The sequence below is a fragment of the Hyperolius riggenbachi genome, chromosome 2 (genome assembly GCF_040937935.1).
Source record: "Hyperolius riggenbachi isolate aHypRig1 chromosome 2, aHypRig1.pri, whole genome shotgun sequence".
In the NCBI taxonomy this organism is placed as follows: domain Eukaryota; kingdom Metazoa; phylum Chordata; class Amphibia; order Anura; family Hyperoliidae; genus Hyperolius; species Hyperolius riggenbachi.
Window position 1 is genome coordinate 5,473,138 of NC_090647.1, and position 17,935 is coordinate 5,491,072.

At 53.3% G+C, this 17,935-nt stretch overlaps 1 protein-coding gene across 1 annotated transcript; it reads right to left on the reverse strand.

Annotated features, from left to right (window-relative positions):
- Positions 1–2,298: 2,298 nt before the first annotated feature.
- On the reverse strand, positions 2,299–13,914 carry LOC137542081 (uncharacterized; the record flags this gene model as incomplete). The annotated part of the gene is made up of 2 exons (XM_068263735.1): positions 2,299–2,346; positions 13,870–13,914. Coding segments are annotated over 2 exons (93 nt in total), but the record flags the coding sequence as incomplete, so codon positions are not given.
- Positions 13,915–17,935: the final 4,021 nt, after the last annotated feature.

The window sequence follows — 17,935 nt, forward strand, 5'->3', positions numbered from 1 at the left end:
TGATTCAGTAGTGGCTGGTGAAGTGGTTGTAGCCGCTGTTGTGGTGGTCCATTCAGTAGTGGCTGGTGGAGTGGTTGTAGCCGCTGTAGTGGTGGTAGATTCAGTAGTGGCTGGTGGAGTGGATGTAGCCGCTGTTGTGGTGGTAGATTCAGTAGTGGCTGGTGGAGTGGTTGTAGCCTCTGTTGTGGTGGTAGATTCAGTAGTGGCTGGTGGAGTGGATGTAGCCGCTGTTGTGGTGGTAGATTCAGTAGTGGCTGGTGGAGTGGTTGTAGCCGCTATTGTGGTGGTAGATTCAGTAGTGGCTGGTGGAGTAGTTGTAGCCACTGTTGTGGTGGTCAATTCAGTAGTGGCTGGTGGAGTGTTTGTAGCCGCTGTTGTGGTGGTAGATTCAGTAGTGGCTGGTGGAGTGGTTGTATCCGCTGTTGTGGTGGTAGATTCAGTAGTGCCTGGTGGAGTGGTTGTAGCCGCTGTTGTGGTGGTAGTTTCGGTAGTGGCTGGTGGAGTGGTTGTAGCCGCTGTTGTGGTGGTAGATTCAGTAGTGGCTGGTGGAGTGGTTGTAGCCGCTGTTGTAGTGGTAGATTCAGTAGTGGCTGGTGGAGTGGTTGTAGCCGCTGTAGTGGTGGTAGATTCAGTAGTGGCTGGTGGAGTGGTTGTAGCCGCTATTGTGGTGGTAGATTCAGTAGTGGCTGGTGAAGTGGTTGTAGCCGCTGTTGTGGCTGTCGATTCAGTAGTGGCTGGTGGAGTGGTTGTAGCCGCTGTTGTGGTGGTCGATTCAGTAGTGGCTGGTGGAGTGGTTGTAGCCGCTATTGTCGTGGTAGATTCAGTAGTGGCTGGTGGAGTGGTTGTACCCGCTGTTGTGGTGGTTGATTCAGTAGTGGCTGGTGAAGTGGTTGTAGCCGCTGTTGTGGTGGTAGATTCAGTAGTGGCTGGTGGAGTGGTTGTAGCCGCAGTTGTGGTGGTAGATTCAGTAGTGGCTGGAGGAGTGGTTGTAGCCGCTGTAGTGGTGGTAGATTCAGTAGTGGCTGGTGGAGTGGTTGTAGCCTCTGTTGTGGTGGTAGATTCAGTAAAGGCTGGTGAAGTGGTTGTAGCCACTGTGGTGGTGGTAGATTCAGTAGTGGCTGGTGGAGTGGTTGTAGCCGCTATTGTGGTGGTAGATTCAGTAGTGGCTGGTTGAGTAGTTGTAGCCACTGTTGTGGTGGTCGATTCAGTAGTGGCAGGTGGAGTGTTTGTAGCCGCTGTTGTGGTGGTAGATTCAGTAGTGCCTGGTGGAGTGGTTGTAGCCGCTGTAGTGGTGGTAGATTCAGTAGTGGCTGGTGGAGTGGTTGTAGCCGCTATTGTGGTGGTAGATTCAGTAGTGGCTGGTGAAGTGGTTGTAGCCGCTGTTGTGGCTGTCGATTCAGTAGTGGCTGGTGGAGTGGTTGTAGCCGCTGTTGTGGTGGTAGATTCAGTAGTTGCTGGTGGAGTGGTTGTAGCCACTATTGTGGTGGTAGATTCAGTAGTGGCTGGTGAAGTGGTTGTAGCCGCTGTTGTGGTGGTCGATTGAGTAGTGGCTGGTGGAGTGGTTGTAGCCGCTGTTGTGGTGGTCGATTCAGTAGTGGCTGGTGGAGTGGTTGTAGCCGCTGTTGTGGCGGTCGATTCAGTAGTGGCTGGTGGAGTGGTTGTAGCCGCTATTGTGGTGGTAGATTCAGTAGTGGCTGGTGGAGTAGCTGTAGCCACTGTTGTGGTGGTCGATTCAGTAGTGGCTGGTGGAGTGTTTGTAGCCGCTGTTGTGGTGGTAGATTCAGTAGTGGCTGGTGGAGTGGTTGTATCCGCTGTTGTGGTGGTAGATTCAGTAGTGCCTGGTGGAGTGGTTGTAGCCGCTGTTGTGGTGGTAGTTTCGGTAGTGGCTGGTGGAGTGGTTGTAGCCGCTGTTGTGGTGGTAGATTCAGTAGTGGCTGGTGGAGTGGTTGTAGCCGCTGTTGTAGTGGTAGATTCAGTAGTGGCTGGTGGAGTGGTTGTAGCCGCTGTTGTGGTGGTAGATTCAGTAGTGGCTGGTGGAGTGGTTGTAGCCGCTATTGTGGTGGTAGATTCAGTAGTGGCTGGTGAAGTGGTTGTAGCCGCTGTTGTGGTGGTCGATTCAGTAGTGGCATGTGGAGTGGTTGTAGCCGCTGTTGTGGTGGTCGATTCAGTAGTGGCTGGTGGAAAGGTTGTAGCCGCTGTTGTGGCGGTCGATTCAGTAGTGGCTGGTGGAGTGGTTGTAGCCGCTGTTGTGGTGGTAGATTCAGGCGTTGCTGGTGGAGTGGTTGTAGCCACTATTGTGGTGGTAGATTCAGTAGTGGCTGGTGAAGTGGTTGTAGCCGCTGTTGTGGTGGTCGATTGAGTAGTGGCTGGTGGAGTGGTTGTAGCCGCTGTTGTGGTGGTCGATTCAGTAGTGGCTGGTGGAGTGGTTGTAGCCGCTGTTGTGGCGGTCGATTCAGTAGAGGCTGGTGGAGTGGTTGTAGCCGCTATTGTGGTGGTAGATTCAGTAGTGGCTGGTGGAGTAGTTGTAGCCACTGTTGTGGTGGTCGATTCAGTAGTGGCTGGTGGAGTGTTTGTAGCCGCTGTTGTGGTGGTAGATTCAGTAGTGGCTGGTGGAGTGGTTGTATCCGCTGTTGTGGTGGTAGATTCAGTAGTGCCTGGTGGAGTGGTTGTAGCCGCTGTTGTGGTGGTAGTTTCGGTAGTGGCTGGTGGAGTGGTTGTAGCCGCTGTTGTGGTGGTAGATTCAGTAGTGGCTGGTGGAGTGGTTGTAGCCGCTGTTGTAGTGGTAGATTCAGTAGTGGCTGGTGGAGTGGTTGTAGCCGCTGTTGTGGTGGTAGATTCAGTAGTGGCTGGTGGAGTGGTTGTAGCCGCTATTGTGGTGGTAGATTCAGTAGTGGCTGGTGAAGTGGTTGTAGCCGCTGTTGTGGTGGTCGATTCAGTAGTGGCATGTGGAGTGGTTGTAGCTGCTGTTGTGGTGCTAGATTCAGTAGTGGCTGGTGGAGTGGTTGTAGCCGCTGTTGTGGCGGTCGATTCAGTAGTGGCTGGTGGAGTGGTTGTAGCCGCTGTTGTGGTGGTAGATTCAGTAGTGGCTGGTGGAGTGGTTGTAGCCGCTATTGTGGTGGTAGATTCAGTAGTAGCTGGTGGAGTGGTTGTACCCGCTGTTGTGGTGGTTGATTCAGTAGTGGCTGGTGAAGTGGTTGTAGCCGCTGTTGTGGTGGTAGATTCAGTAGTGGCTGGTGGAGTAGTTGTAGCCACTGTTGTGGTGGTCGATTCAGTAGTGGCTGGTGGAGTGTTTGTAGCCGCTGTTGTGGTGGTAGATTCAGTAGTGGCTGGTGGAGTGGTTGTATCCGCTGTTGTGGTGGTAGATTCAGTAGTGCCTGGTGGAGTGGTTGTAGCCGCTGTTGTGGTGGTAGTTTCGGTAGTGGCTGGTGGAGTGGTTGTAGCCGCTATTGTGGTGGTAGATTCAGTAGTGGCTGGTGAAGTGGTTGTAGCCGCTGTTGTGGTGGTCGATTCAGTAGTGGCATGTGGAGTGGTTGTAGCCGCTGTTGTAGTGGACGATTCAGTAGTGGCTGGTGGAGTGGTTGTAGCCGCTGTTGTGGCGGTCGATTCAGTAGTGGCTGGTGGAGTGGTTGTAGCCGCTGTTGTGGTGGTAGATTCAGTAGTGGCTGGTGGAGTGGTTGTAGCCGCTATTGTGGTGGTAGATTCAGTAGTGGCTGGTGGAGTGGTTGTACCCGCTGTTGTGGTGGTAGATTCAGTAGTGGCTGGTGAAGTGGTTGTAGCCGCTGTTGTGGTGGTCGATTCAGTAGTGGCTGGTGGAGTGGTTGTAGCCGCAGTTGTGGTGGTAGATTCAGTAGTGGCTGGAGGAGTGGTTGTAGCCGCTGTAGTGGTGGTAGATTCAGTAGTGGCTGGTGGAGTGGTTGTAGCCTCTGTTGTGGTGGTAGATTCAGTAGTGGCTGGTGGAGTGGTTGTAGCCGCTGTTGTGGTGGTAGATTCAGTAGTGGCTGGTGGAGTAGTTGTAGCCACTGTTGTGGTGGTCGATTCAGTAGTGGCTGGTGGAGTGTTTGTAGCCGCTGTTGTGGTGGTAGATTCAGTAGTGGCTGGTGGAGTGGTTGTATCCGCTGTTGTGGTGGTAGATTCAGTAGTGCCTGGTGGAGTGGTTGTAGCCGCTGTTGTGGTGGTAGTTTCGGTAGTGGCTGGTGGAGTGGTTGTAGCCGCTGTTGTGGTGGTAGATTCAGTAGTGGCTGGTGGAGTGGTTGTAGCCGCTGTTGTGGTGGTAGATTCAGTAGTGGCTGGTGGAGTGGTTGTAGCCGCTGTTGTGGTGGTAGATTCAGTAGTTGCTGGTGGAGTGGTTGTAGCCACTATTGTGGTGGTAGATTCAGTAGTGGCTGGTGAAGTGGTTGTAGCCGCTGTTGTGGTGGTCGATTCAGTAGTGGCTGGTGGAGTGGTTGTAGCCGCTGTTGTGGTGGTCGATTCAGTAGTGGCTGGTGGAGTGGTTGTAGCCGCTGTTGTGGCGGTCGATTCAGTAGTGGCTGGTGGAGTGGTTGTAGCCGCTGTTGTGGTGGTAGATTCAGTAGTGGCTGGTGGAGTGGTTGTAGCTGCTGTTGTGGTAGATTCAGTAGTGGCTGGGGGAGTGGTTGTAGCCGCTGTAGTGGTGGTAGATTCAGTAGTGGCTGGTGGAGTGATTGTAGCCGCTGTTGTGGTGGTAGATTCAGTAGTGGGTGGTGGAGTGGTTGTAGCCGCTGTTGTGGTGGTAGATTCAGTAGTGGCTGGTGGAGTGGTTGTAGCCGCTGTAGTGGTGGTAGATTCAGTAGTGGCTGGTGGAGTGGTTGTAGCCTCTGTTGTGGTGGTAGATTCAGTAGTGGCTGGTGGAGTGGTTGTAGCCGCTGTGGTGGTGGTAGATTCAGTAGTGGCTGGTGGAGTGGTTGTAGCCGCTGTGGTGGTGGGCGATTCAGTAGTGGCAGGTGGAGTGGTTGTAGCCGCTGTTGTGGTGGCCGATTCAGTAGTGGCTGGTGTAGTGGTTGTAGCCGCTGTAGTGGTGGTCGATTCAGTAGTGGCTGGTGTAGTGGTTGTAGCCGCAGTTGTGGTGGTAGATTCAGTAGTGGCTGGTGGAGTGGTTGTAGCCGCTGTTGTGGTGGTAGATTCAGTAGTGGCTGGTGGAGTGGTTGTAGCCGCTGTTGTGGTGGTAGATTCAGTAGTGGCTGGTGGAGTGGTTGTAGCTGCTGTTGTGGTAGATTCAGTAGTGGCTGGGGGAGTGGTTGTAGCCGCTGTAGTGGTGGTAGATTCAGTAGTGGCTGGTGGAGTGATTGTAGCCGCTGTTGTGGTGGTAGATTCAGTAGTGGGTGGTGGAGTGGTTGTAGCCGCTGTTGTGGTGGTAGATTCAGTAGTTGCTGGTGGAGTAGTTGTAGCCGCTGTTGTGGTTGTATTTTCAGTAGTAACTATTGGAAAAGTTGTTGCCGCTGTTGTGGTGGTAGATTCAGTAGTGGCTGGTGGAGTGGTTGTAGCCGCTGTTGTGGTGGTAGATTCAGTAGTTACTATTGGAATAGTTGTTGCCGCTGTTGTGGTGGTAGATTCAGTAGTGGCTGGTGGAGTAGTTGTAGCCGCTGTTGTGGTGGTAGATTCAGTAGTGGCTGGTGGAGTAGTTGTAGCCGCTGTTGTGGTGGTAGATTCAGTAGTTGCTGGTGGAGTAGTTGTAGCCGCTGTTGTGGTTGTAATTTCAGTAGTTACTATTGGAAAAGTTGTTGCCGCTGTTGTGGTGGTAGATTCAGTAGTGACTGGCGGAGTGGTTGTATCCGCTGTTGTGGTGCTAGATTTAGTAGTGGCTGGTGGAGTGGTTGTAGCCGCTGTAGTAGTGTTAGATTCAGCAGTGGCTGGTGGAGTGGTTGTAGCCGCTGTTGTGGTGGTAGATTCAGTAGTGGCTGGTGGAGTGGTTGTAGCCACTGTTGTGGTGGTAGATTCAGTAGTGGCTGGTGGAGTGGTTGTAGCCGCTGTGGTGGTGGTGGTAGATTCAGTGGTGGCTGGTGGAGTGTTTGTAGCCGCTGTGGTGGTGGCAGATTCAGTAGTGGCTGGTGGAGTGGTTGTAGCCACTGTTGTGGTGGTAGATTCAGTAGTGGCTGGTGGAGTGGTTGTAGCCGCTGTTGTGGTGGTCAAATCAGTAGTAGCTCGTGGAGTGGTTGTAGCCGCTGTTGTGGTAGTCGATTCAGTAGTGGCTGGTGGAGTGGTTGTAGCCGCTGTGGTGGTGGTCGATTCAGTAGTGGCTGGTGTAGTGGTTTTAGCCGCTGTAGTGGTGGTAGATTCAGTAGTTGCTGGTGGAGTGGTTGTAGCCGCTGTTGTGGTGGTAGATTCAGTAGTGGCTGGTGGAGTGGTTGTCGCCGCTGTAGTGGTGGTAGATTTAGTAGTGGCTGGTGGAGTGGTTGTAGCCGCTGTAGTGGTGGTAGATTCAGTATTGGCTGGTTGGGTGGTTGTAGCCGCTGTAGTTGTGGTAGATTCAGTAGTGGCTGGTGAAGTGGTTGTAGCCGCTGTTGTGGTGGTAGATTCAGTAGTGGCTGATGGAGTAGTTGTAGCCGCTGTAGTGGTGGTAGATTCAGTATTGGCTGATTGGGTGGTTGTAGCCGCTGTTGTGGTGGTAGATTCAGTAGTGGCTGGTGGAGTGGTTGTAGCCGCTGTAGTGGTTCTAGATTCAGTAGTGGCTGGTGGAGTGGTTGTAGCCGCGGTTGTGGTGGTAAATTCAGTAGTGGCTGGTGGAGTGGTTGTAGCCTCTGTTGTGGTGGTAGATTCAGTAGTGGCTGGTGGAGTGGTTGTAGCCGCTGTTGTGGTTGTAATTTCAGTAGTTACTATTGGAATAGTTGTTGCCGCTGTTGTGGTGGTAGATTCAGTAGTGGCTGGTGGAGTGGTTGTAACCGCTGTTGTGGTGGTAGATTCAGTAGTGGCTGTTGGAGTGGTTGTAGCCGCTGTTGTGGTGGTAGATTCAGTAGTGGCTGGTGGAATGGTTGTAGCCACTGTTGTGGTGGTAGATTCAGTAGTGGCTGGTAGAGTGGTTGTAGCCTCTGTTGTGGTGGTAGATTCAGTAGTGGCTGGTGGAGTGGTTGTATCCGCTGTTGTGGTGCTAGATTCAGTAGTGGCTGGTGGAGTGGTTGTAGCCGCTGTAGTGGTGGTAGATTCAGTAGTGGCTGGTGGAGTGGTTGTAGCCGCTGTTGTGGTGGTAGATTCAGTAGTGGCTGGTGGAGTGGTTGTAGCCGCTGTTGTGGTGGTAGATTCAGTAGTGGCTGGTGGAGTGGTTGTAACCGCTATTGTGGTGGTAGATTCAGTAGTGGCTGGTGGAGTAGTTGTAGCCGCTGTTGTGGTGGTCGATTCAGTAGTGGCTGGTGGAGTGTTTGTAGCCGCTGTTGTGGTGGTAGATTCAGTAGTGGCTGGTGGAGTGGTTGTAGCCGCTGTTGTGGTGGTAGATTCAGTAATGGCTGGTGGAGTGGTTGTAGCCGCTGTTGTGGTGGTAGATTCAGTAGTGGCTGGTGAAGTGGTTGTAGCCGCTGTTGTGGTGGTCGATTCAGTAGTGGCTGGTGGAGTGGTTGTAGCCTCTGTTGTGGTGGTAGATTCAGTAGTGGCTGGTGGAGTGGTTGTAGCCGCTGTTGTGGTTGTAATTTCAGTAGTTACTATTGGAATAGTTGTTGCCGCTGTTGTGGTGGTAGATTCAGTAGTGGCTGGTGGAGTGGTTGTAACCGCTGTTGTGGTGGTAGATTCAGTAGTGGCTGTTGGAGTGGTTGTAGCCGCTGTTGTGGTGGTAGATTCAGTAGTGGCTGGTGGAATGGTTGTAGCCACTGTTGTGGTGGTAGATTCAGTAGTGGCTGGTAGAGTGGTTGTAGCCTCTGTTGTGGTGGTAGATTCAGTAGTGGCTGGTGGAGTGGTTGTATCCGCTGTTGTGGTGCTAGATTCAGTAGTGGCTGGTGGAGTGGTTGTAGCCGCTGTAGTGGTGGTAGATTCAGTAGTGGCTGGTGGAGTGGTTGTAGCCGCTGTTGTGGTGGTAGATTCAGTAGTGGCTGGTGGAGTGGTTGTAGCCGCTGTTGTGGTGCTAGATTCAGTAGTGGCTGGTGGAGTGGTTGTAACCGCTATTGTGGTGGTAGATTCAGTAGTGGCTGGTGGAGTAGTTGTAGCCGCTGTTGTGGTGGTCGATTCAGTAGTGGCTGGTGGAGTGTTTGTAGCCGCTGTTGTGGTGGTAGATTCAGTAGTGGCTGGTGGAGTGGTTGTAGCCGCTGTTGTGGTGGTAGATTCAGTAATGGCTGGTGGAGTGGTTGTAGCCGCTGTTGTGGTGGTAGATTCAGTAGTGGCTGGTGAAGTGGTTGTAGCCGCTGTTGTGGTGGTCGATTCAGTAGTGGCTGGTGGAGTGGTTGTAGCCGCTGTTGTGGTGGTCGATTCAGTAGTGGCTGGTGGAGTGGTTGTAGCCGCTGTTGTGGTGGTTGATTCAGCAGTGGCTGGTGAAGTGGTTGTAGCCGCTGTTGTGGTGGTTGATTCAGTAGTGGCTGGTGGAGTGGTTGTAGCCGCAGTTGTGGTGGTAGATTCAGTAGTGGCTGGTGGAGTGGCTGCAGCCGCTGTTGTGGTGGTAGTTTCGGTAGTAGCTGGTGGAGTGGTTGTAGCCGCTGTTGTGGTGGTAGATTCAGTAGTGGCTGGTGGAGTGGTTGTAGCCGCTGTTGTGGTGGTAGATTCAGTAGTGGCTGGTGGAGTGGTTGTAGCCGCTGTTGTGGTGGTAGATTCAGTAGTGGCTGGTGGAGTGGTTGTAGCCGCTGTTGTGGTGGTAGATTCAGTAGTGGCTGGTGTAGTAGTTGTAGCCGCTGTTGTGGTGGTAGATTCAGTAGTGGCTGGTAGAGTGGTTGTACCCGCTGAAGTCGTGGTAGATTCAGTAGTGGCTGGTGGAGTGGTTGTAGCCGCTGTTGTGGTGGTCGATTCAGTAGTGGCTGGTGGAGTGGTTTTAGCCGCTGCTGTGGTGGTCGATTCAGTAGTGGCTGGTGGAGTGGTTGTAGCCGCTGTTGTGGTGGTTGATTCAGTAGTGGCTGGTGGAGTGGTTGTACCCGCTGTTGTGGTGGTCGATTCAGTAGTGGCTGGTGGAGTGGTTGTAGCCGCTGTTGTGGTGGTAGATTCAGTAGTGGCTGGTGGAGTGTTTGTAGCCGCTGTTGTGGTGGTAGATTCAGTAGTTGCTGGTGGAGTGGTTGTAGCCGCTGTTGTGGTGGTAGATTCAGTAGTGGCTGGTGGAGTGGTTGTAGCCGATGTGGTGGTGGTCGATTCAGTAGTGGTTGGTATAGTGTTTGTAGCCGCTGTAGTGGTGGTAGATTCAGTAGTGGCTGGTGGAGTGGTTGTAGCCGCTGTTGTGGTGGTAGATTCAGTAGTGGCTGGTGGAGTGGTTGTAGCCGCTGTAGTGGTGGTAGATTCAGTAGTGGCTGGTGGAGTGGTTGTAGCCACTGTAGTGGTGGTAGATTCAGTAGTGGCTGGTTGAGTGGTTGTAGCCGCTGTTGTGGTGGTCGATTCAGTAGTGGCTGGTGGAGTGGTTGTAGCCGCTGTTGTGGTGGTAGATTCAGTAGTGGCTGGGGGAGTGGTTGTAGCCGCTGTTGTGGTGGTAGATTCAGTAGTGGCTGGTGGAGTGGTTGTAGCCGCTGTTGTGGTGGTAGATTCAGTAGTGGCTGGTGGAGTGGTTGTAGCCGCTGTTGTGGTGGTAGATTCAGTAGTGGCTGGTGGAGTGGTTGTAGCCGCTGTTGTGGTGGTAGATTCAGTAGTGGCTGGTGGAGTGGTTGTAGCCACTGTTGTGGTGGTAGATTCAGTAGTGGCTGGTGGAGTGGTTGTAGCCGCTGTTGTGGTAGATTCAGTAGTGGCTGGGGGAATGGTTGTAGCCGCTGTTGTGGTGGTAGATTCAGTAGTGGCTGGTGGAGTAGTTGTAGCCGCTGTTGTGGTGGTAGATTCAGTGGTGGCTGGTGGAGTGGTTGTAGCCGCTGTTGTGGTGGTAGATTCAGTAGTGGCTGGTGGAGTGGTTGTAGCCGCTGTTGTGGTGGTAGATTCAGTAGTGGCTGGTGGAGTGGTTGTAGCCGCTGTTGTGGTGGTAGATTCAAGAGTGGCTGGTGGAGTGGTTGTAGCCGCTGTTGTGGTGGTAGATTCAGTAGTGGCTGGTGGAGTGGTTGTAGCCGCTGTTGTGGTGGTAGATTCAGTAGTGGCTGGTGGAGTGGTTGTAGCCGCTGTTGTGGTGGTAGATTCAGTAGTGGCTGTTGGAGTGGTTGTAGCCGCTGTTGTGGTGGTAGATTCAGTAGTGGCTGGTGAAGTGGTTGTAGCCGCTGTTGTGGTGGTAGATTCAGTAGTGGCTGGTGTAGTGGTTGTAGCCGCTGTGGTGGTGGTCGATTCAGTAGTAGTTGGTGTAGTGGTTGTAGCCGCTGTAGTGGTGATGGATTCAGTAGTGGCTGGTGGAGTGGTTGTAGCCTCTGTAGTGGTGGTAGATTCAGTAGTGGCTGGTGGAGTGGTTGTAGCCTCTGTAGTGGTGGTCGATTCAGTAGTGGCTGGTGGAGTGGTTGTAGCCGCAGTAGTGGTGGTAGATTCAGTGGTGGCTGGTGGAGTGGTTGTAGCCGCTGCTGTGGTGGTAGATTCAGTAGTGGCTGGTGGAGTGGTTGTAGCCGCTGTTGTGGTGGTAGATTCAGTAGTGGCTGGTGGAGTGGTTGTAGCCGCTGTTGTGGTGGTAGATTCAGTAGTGGCTGGTGGAGTGGTTGTAGCCGCTGTTGTGGTGGTAAATTCAGTAGTGGCTGGTGGAGTGGTTGTAGCCGCTGTTGTGGTGGTAGATTTAGTAGTGGCTGGTGGAGTGGTTGTAGCCGCTGTTGTGGTGGTAGATTCAGTAGTGGCTGGTGGAGTGGTTGTAGCCGCTGTTGTGGTGGTAGATTCAGTAGTGGCTGGTGAAGTGGTTGTAGCCGCTGTTGTGGTGGTAGATTCAGTAGTGGCTGGTGTAGTGGTTGTAGCCGCTGTGGTGGTGTTCGATTCAGTAGTGGTTGGTGTAGTGGTTGTAGCCGCTGTAGTGGTGGTAGATTCAGTAGTGGCTGGTGGAGTGGTTGTAGCCGCTGTTGTGGTGGTAGATTCAGTTGTGGCTGGTGGAGTGGTTGTAGCCGCTGTGGTGGTGGTCGATTCAGTAGTGGTTGGTGTAGTGGTTGTAGCCGCTGTAGTGGTGGTAGATTTAGTAGTGGCTGGTGGAGTGGTTGTAGCCGCTGTTGTGGTGGTAGATTCAGTAGTGGCTGGTGGAGTGGTTGTAGCCGCTGTAGTGGTGGTAGATTCAGTAGTGGCTGGTGGAGTGGTTGTAGCCGCTGTAGTGGTGGTAGATTCAGTAGTGGCTGGTTGAGTGGTTGTAGCCGCTGTTGTGGTGGTAGATTCAGTAGTGGCTGGTGGAGTGGTTGTAGCCACTGTTGTGGTGGTAGATTCAGTAGTGGTTGGGGGAGTGGTTGTAGCCACTGTTGTGGTGGTAGATTCAGTAGTGGCTGGTGGAGTGGTTGTAGCCACTGTTGTGGTGGTAGATTCAGTAGTGGCTGGTGGAGAGGTTGTAGCCGCTGTTGTGGTGGTAGATTCAGTAGTGGCTGGTGGAGTGGTTGTAGTAGCCGCTGTTGTGGTGGTAGATTCAGTAGTGGCTGGTGGAGTGGTTGTAGCCGCTGTAGTGGTGGTGGATTCAGTAGTGGCTGGTGAAGTGGTTGTAGCCACTGTTGTGGTGGTAGATTCAGTAGTGGCTGGTGGAGTGGTTGTAGCCGCTGTTGTGGTGGTAGATTCAGTAGTGGCTGGTGGAGTGGTTGTAGCCGCTGTGGTGGTGGTCGATTCAGTAGTGGTTGGTGTAGTGGTTGTAGCCGCTGTAGTGGTGGTAGATTCAGTAGTGGCCGGTGGAGTGGTTGTAGCCGCTGTTGTGGTGGTAGATTCAGTAGTGGCTGGTGGAGTGGTTGTACCCACTGTTGTGGTGGTCGATTCAGTAGTGGCTGGTGGAGTGATTGTAGCCGCTGTTGTGGTGGTAGATTCAGTGGTGGCTGGTGGAGTGGTTGTAGCCGCTGTTGTGGTGGTAGATTCAGTAGTGGCTGTTGGAGTGGTTGTAGCCGCTGTTGTGGTGGTAGATTCAGTCGTGGCTGGTGGAGTGGTTGTAGCCGCTGTTGTGGTGGTAGATTCAGTAGTGGCTGGTGGAGTGGTTGTAGCCGCTGTTGTGGTTGTAGATTCAGTAGTGGCTGGTGGAGTGGTTGTAGCCGCTGTTGTGGTGGTAGATTCAGTAGTATCTGGTGGAGTGGTTGTAGCCGCTGTTGTGGTGGTAGATTCAGTAGTGGCTGGTGGAGTGGTTGTAGCCGCTGTTGTGGTGGTAGATTCAGTAGTGGCTGGTGAAGTGGTTGTAGCCGCTGTTGTGGTGGTAGATTCAGTAGTGGCTGGTGTAGTGGTTGTAGCTGCTGTGGTGGTGTTCGATTCAGTTGTGGTTGGTGTAGTGGTTGTAGCCGCTGTAGTGGTGGTAGATTCAGTAGTGGCTGGTGGAGTGGTTGTAGCCGCTGTTGTGGTGGTAGATTCAGTAGTGGCTGGTGGAGTGGTTGTAGCCGCTGTGGTGGTGGTAGATTCAGTAGTGGCTGGTGGAGTGGTTGTAGCCGCTGTAGTGGTGGTAGATTCAGTAGTGGCTGGTTGAGTGGTTGTAGCCGCTGTTGTGGTGGTAGATTCAGTAGTGGCTGGTGGAGTGGTTGTAGCCGCTGTTGTGGTGGTAGATTCAGTAGTGGTTGGGGGAGTGGTTGTAGCCACTGTTGTGGTGGTAGATTCAGTAGTGGCTGGTAGAGTGGTTGTAGCCGCTGTTGTGGTGGTAGATTCAGTAGTGGCTGGTGGAGTGGTTGTAGCCGCTGTTGTGGTGGTAGATTCAGTAGTGGCTGGTGGAGTAGTTGTAGCCGCTGTTGTGGTGGTAGATTCAGTAGTGGCTGGTGGAGTGGTTGTAGCCGCTGTTGTGGTAGATTCAGTAGTGGCTGGGGGAATGGTTGTAGCCGCAGTTGTGGTGGTAGATTCAGTAGTGGCTGGTGGAATAGTTGTAGCCGCTGATGTGGTGGTAGATTCAGTGGTGGCTGGTGGAGTGGTTGTAGCCGCTGTTGTGGTGGTAGATTCAGTAGTGGCTGGTGGAGTGGTTGTAGCCGCTGTTGTGGTGGTAGATTCAGTAGTGGCTGGTGGAGTGGTTGTAGCCGCTGTTGTGGTGGTAGATTCAGTAGTGGCCGGCGGAGTGGTTATAGCCTCTGTTGTGGTGGTCAATTCAGTAGTGGTTGGTGGAGTGGTTGTAGCCGCAGTTGTGGTGGTAGATTCAGTGGTGGCTGGTGGAGTGGTTGTAGCCGCTGTTGTGGTGGTAGATTCAGTAGTGGCTGGTGGAGTGGTTGTAGCCGCTGTTGTGGTGGTAGATTCAGTAGTGGCTGGTGGAGTGGTTGTAGCCGCTGTTGTGGTGGTAGATTCAGTAGTGGCTGGTGGAGTGGTTGTAGCCGCTGTTGTGGTGGTAGATTCAGTAGTGGCTGGTGGAGTGGTTGTAGCCGCTGTTGTGGTGGTAGATTCAGTAGTGGCTGGTGGAGTGGTTGTAGCCGCTGTTGTGGTGGTAGATTCAGTAGTGGCTGGTGGAGTGGTTGTAGCCGCTGTTGTGGTGGTAGATTCAGTAGTGGCTGGTGGAGTGGTTGGAGCCGCTGTTGTGGTGGTAGATTCAGTAGTGGCTGGTGGAGTGGTTGTAGCCGCTGTTGTGGTGGTAGATTCAGTAGTGGCTGGTGGAGTGGTTGTAGCCGCTGCTGTGGTGGTAGATTCAGTAGTGGCTGGTGGAGTGGTTGTAGCCGCTGTAGTGGTGGTAGATTCAGTAGTGGCTGGTGGAGTGGTTGTAGCCGCTGTTGTGGTGGTAGATTCAGTAGTGGCTGGCGAAGTGGTTGTAGCCACTGTTGTGGTGGTAGATTCAGTAGTGGCTGGTGGAGTGGTTGTAGCCGCTGTTGTGGTGGTCGATTCAGTAGTGGCTGGTGGAGTGGTTGTAGCCGCTGTTGTGGTGGTTGATTCAGTAGTGGCTGGTGGAGTGGTTGTACCCGCTGTTGTGGTGGTAGATTCAGTAGTGGCTGGTGGAGTGGTTGTAGCCGCTGTTGTGGTGGTAGATTCAGTAGTGGCTGGTGGAGTGGTTGTATCTGCTGTTGTGGTGGTAGATTCAGTAGTGGCTGGTGGAGTGGTTGTAGCCGCTGTAGTGGTGGTAGATTCAGTAGTGGCTGGTGGAGTGGTTGTAGCCGCTGTTGTGGTGGTAGATTCAGTAGTGGCTGGTGGAGTGGTTGTAGCCGCTGTTGTGGTGGTCGATTCAGTAGTGGCTGGTGGAGTGGTTGTTGCCGCTGTTGTGGTGGTTGATTCAGTAGTGGCTGGTGGAGTGGTTGTACCCACTGTTGTGGTGGTCGATTCAGTAGTGGCTGGTGGAGTGGTTGTAGCCGCAGTTGTGGTGGTAGATTCAGTTGTGGCTGGAGGAGTGGTTGTAGCCACTGTTGTGGTGGTAGATTCAGTAGTTGCTGGTGGAGTGGTTGTAGCCGCTGTTGTGGTGGTAGATTCAGTAGTGGCTGGTGGAGTGGTTGTAGCCGCTGTTGTGATGGTAGATTCAGTAGTGGCTGGTGGAGTGGTTGTAGCCGCTGTTGTGGTGGTAGATTCAGTAGTGGCTGGTGGAGTGGTTGTAGCCGCTGTTGTGGTGGTAGATTCAGTAGTGGCTGGTGGAGTGGTTGTAGCCGCTGTTGTGGTGTTAGATTCAGTAGTGGCTGGTGGAGTGGTTGTAGCCACTGTGGTGGTGGTAGATTCAGTAGTGGCTGGTGGAGTGGTTGTAGCCGCTGTTGTGGTGGTAGATTCAGTAGTGGCTGGTGGAGTGGTTGTAGCCGCTGTTGTGGTGGTAGATTCAGTAGTGGTTGGGGGAGTGGTTGTAGCCACTGTTGTGGTGGTAGATTCAGTAGTGGCTGGTGGAGTGGTTGTAGCCGCTGTTGTGGTGGTAGATTCAGTAGTGGCTGGTGGAGTGGTTGTAGCCGCTGTTGTGGTGGTAGATTCAGTAGTGGCTGGTGGAGTGGTTGTAGCCACTGTTGTGGTGGTAGATTCAGTAGTGGCTGGTGGAGTGGTTGTAGCCGCTGTTGTGGTGGTAGATTTAGTAGTGGCTGGTGGAGTAGTTGTAGCCGCTGTTGTGGTGGTAGATTCAGTAGTGGCTGGTGGAGTAGTTGTAGCCGCTGTTGTGGTGGTAGATTCAGTAGTGGCTGGTGGAGTGGTTGTAGCCGCTGTTGTGGTAGATTCAGTAGTGGCTGGGGGAATGGTTGTAGCCGCTGTTGTGGTGGTAGATTCAGTAGTGGCTGGTGGAGTAGTTGTAGCCGTTGATGTGGTAGTAGATTCAGTGGTGGCTGGTGGAGTGGTTGTAGCCGCTGTTGTGGTGGTCGATTCAGTAGTGGCTGGTGGAGTGGTTGTAGCCGCTGTTGTGGTGGTAGATTCAGTAGTGGCTGGTGGAGTGGTTGTAGCCGCTGTTGTGGTGGTAGATTCAGTAGTGGCCGGTGGAGTGGTTGTAGCCTCTGTTGTGGTGGTCAATTCAGTAGTGGCTGGTGGAGTGGTTGTAGCCGCTGTTGTGGTGATCGATTCAGTAGTGGCTGGGGGAGTGGTTGTAGCCGCTGTTGTGGCGGTAGATTCAGTAGTGGCTGGTGGAGTGGTTGTAGCTGCTGTTGTGGTGGTAGATTCAGTAGTGGCTGGTGGAATGGTTGTAGCCGCTGTTGTGGTGGTTGATTCAGTAGTGACTGGTGGAGTGGTTGTACCCCTTGTTGTGGTGGTCGATTCAGTAGTGGCTGGTGGAGTGGTTGTAGCCGCAGTTGTGGTGGTAGATTCAGTGGTGGCTGGTGGAGTGGTTGTAGCCGCAGTTGTGGTGGTAGATTCAGTAGTGGCTGGTGGAGTGGTTGTAGCCGCTGTTGTGGTGGAAGATTCAGTAGTGGCTGGTGGAGTGGTTGTAGCCGCTGTTGTGGTGGTAGATTCAGTAGTGGCTGGTGGAGTGGTTGTAGCCGCTGTTGTGGTGGTAGATTCAGTAGTGGCTGGTGGAGTGGTTGTATCCGCTGTTGTGGTGGTAGATTCAGTAGTGGCTGGTGGAGTGGTTGTAGCCGCTGTTGTGGTGGTAGATTCAGTAGTGGCTGGTGGAGTGGTTGTAGCCGCTGTTGTGGTGGTAGATTCAGTAGTGGCTGGTGGAGTGGTTGTATCCGCTGTTGTGGTGGTAGATTCAGTAGTGGTTGGTGGAGTGGTTGTAGCCGCTGTAGTGGTGGTAGATTCAGTAGTGGCTGGTGGAGTGGTTGTAGCCGCTGTTGTGGTGGTCGATTCAGTAGTGGCTGGTGGAGTGGTTGTTGCCGCTGTTGTGGTGGTTGATTCAGTAGTGGCTGGTGGAGTGGTTGTACCCACTGTTGTGGTGGTCGATTCAGTAGTGGCTGGTGGAGTGGTTGTAGCCGCAGTTGTGGTGGTAGATTCAGTGGTGGCTGGAGGAGTGGTTGTAGCCGCTGTTGTGGTGGTAGATTCAGTAGTGGCTGGTGGAGTGGTTGTAGCCGCTGTTGTGGTGGTAGATTCAGTAGTGGCTGGTGGAGTGGTTGTAGCCGCTGTTGTGGTGGTAGATTCAGTAGTTGCTGGTGGAGTGGTTGTAGCCGCAGTTGTGGTGGTAGATTCAGTAGTGGCTGGTGGAGTGGTTGTAGCCGCTGTTGTGGTGGTAGATTCAGTAGTGGCTGGTGGAGTGGTTGTAGCCGCAGTTGTGGTGGTAGATTCAGTAGTGGCTGGTGGAGTGGTTGTAGCCGCTGTTGTGGTGGTAGATTCAGAAGTGGCTGGTGGAGTGGTTGTAGCCGCTGTTGTGGTGGTAGATTCAGTAGTGGCTGGTGGAGTGGTTGTAGCCGCTGTTGTGGTGGTAGATTCAGTAGTGGCTGGTGAAGTGGTTGTAGCCGCTGTTGTGGTGGTTGATTCAGTAGTGGCTGGTGGAGTGCTTGTAGCCGCTGTTGTGGTGGTAGATTCAGTAGTGGCTGGTGGAGTGGTTGTAGCCGCTGTTGTGGTGGTAGATTCAGTAGTGGCTGGTGGAGTGGTTGTAGCCGCTGTTGTGGTGGTAGATTCAGTAGTGGCTGGTGGAGTGGTTGTAGCCGCTGTTGTGGTGTTAGATTCAGTAGTGGCTGGTGGAGTGGTTGTAGCCACTGTGGTGGTGGTAGATTCAGTAGTGGCTGGTGGAGTGGTTGTAGCCGCTGTTGTGGTGGTAGATTCAGTAGTGGCTGGTGGAGTGGTTGTAGCCGCTGTTGTGGTGGTAGATTCAGTAGTGGTTGGGGGAGTGGTTGTAGCCACTGTTGTGGTGGTAGATTCAGTAGTGGCTGGTGGAGTGGTTGTAGCCACTGTTGTGGTGGTAGATTCAGTAGTGGCTGGTGGAGTGGTTGTAGCCGCTGTTGTGGTGGTAGATTCAGTAGTGGCTGGTGGAGTAGTTGTAGCCGCTGTTGTGGTGGTAGATTCAGTAGTGGCTGGTGGAGTAGTTGTAGCCGCTGTTGTGGTGGTAGATTCAGTAGTGGCTGGTGGAGTGGTTGTAGCCGCTGTTGTGGTAGATTCAGTAGTGGCTGGGGGAATGGTTGTAGCCGCTGTTGTGGTGGTAGATTCAGTAGTGGCTGGTGGAGTCGTTGTAGCCGTTGATGTGGTGGTAGATTCAGTGGTGGCTGGTGGAGTGGTTGTAGCCGCTGTTGTGGTGGTAGATTCAGTAGTGGCTGGTGGAGTGGTTGTAGCTGCTGTTGTGGTGGTAGATTCAGTAGTGGCTGGTGGAGTGGTTGTAGCCGCTGTTGTGGTGGTAGATTCAGTAGTGGCCGGTGGAGTGGTTGTAGCCTCTGTTGTGGTGGTCAATTCAGTAGTGGCTGGTGGAGTGGTTGTAGCCGCTGTTGTGGTGGTCGATTCAGTAGTGGCTGGGGGAGTGGTTGTAGCCGCTGTTGTG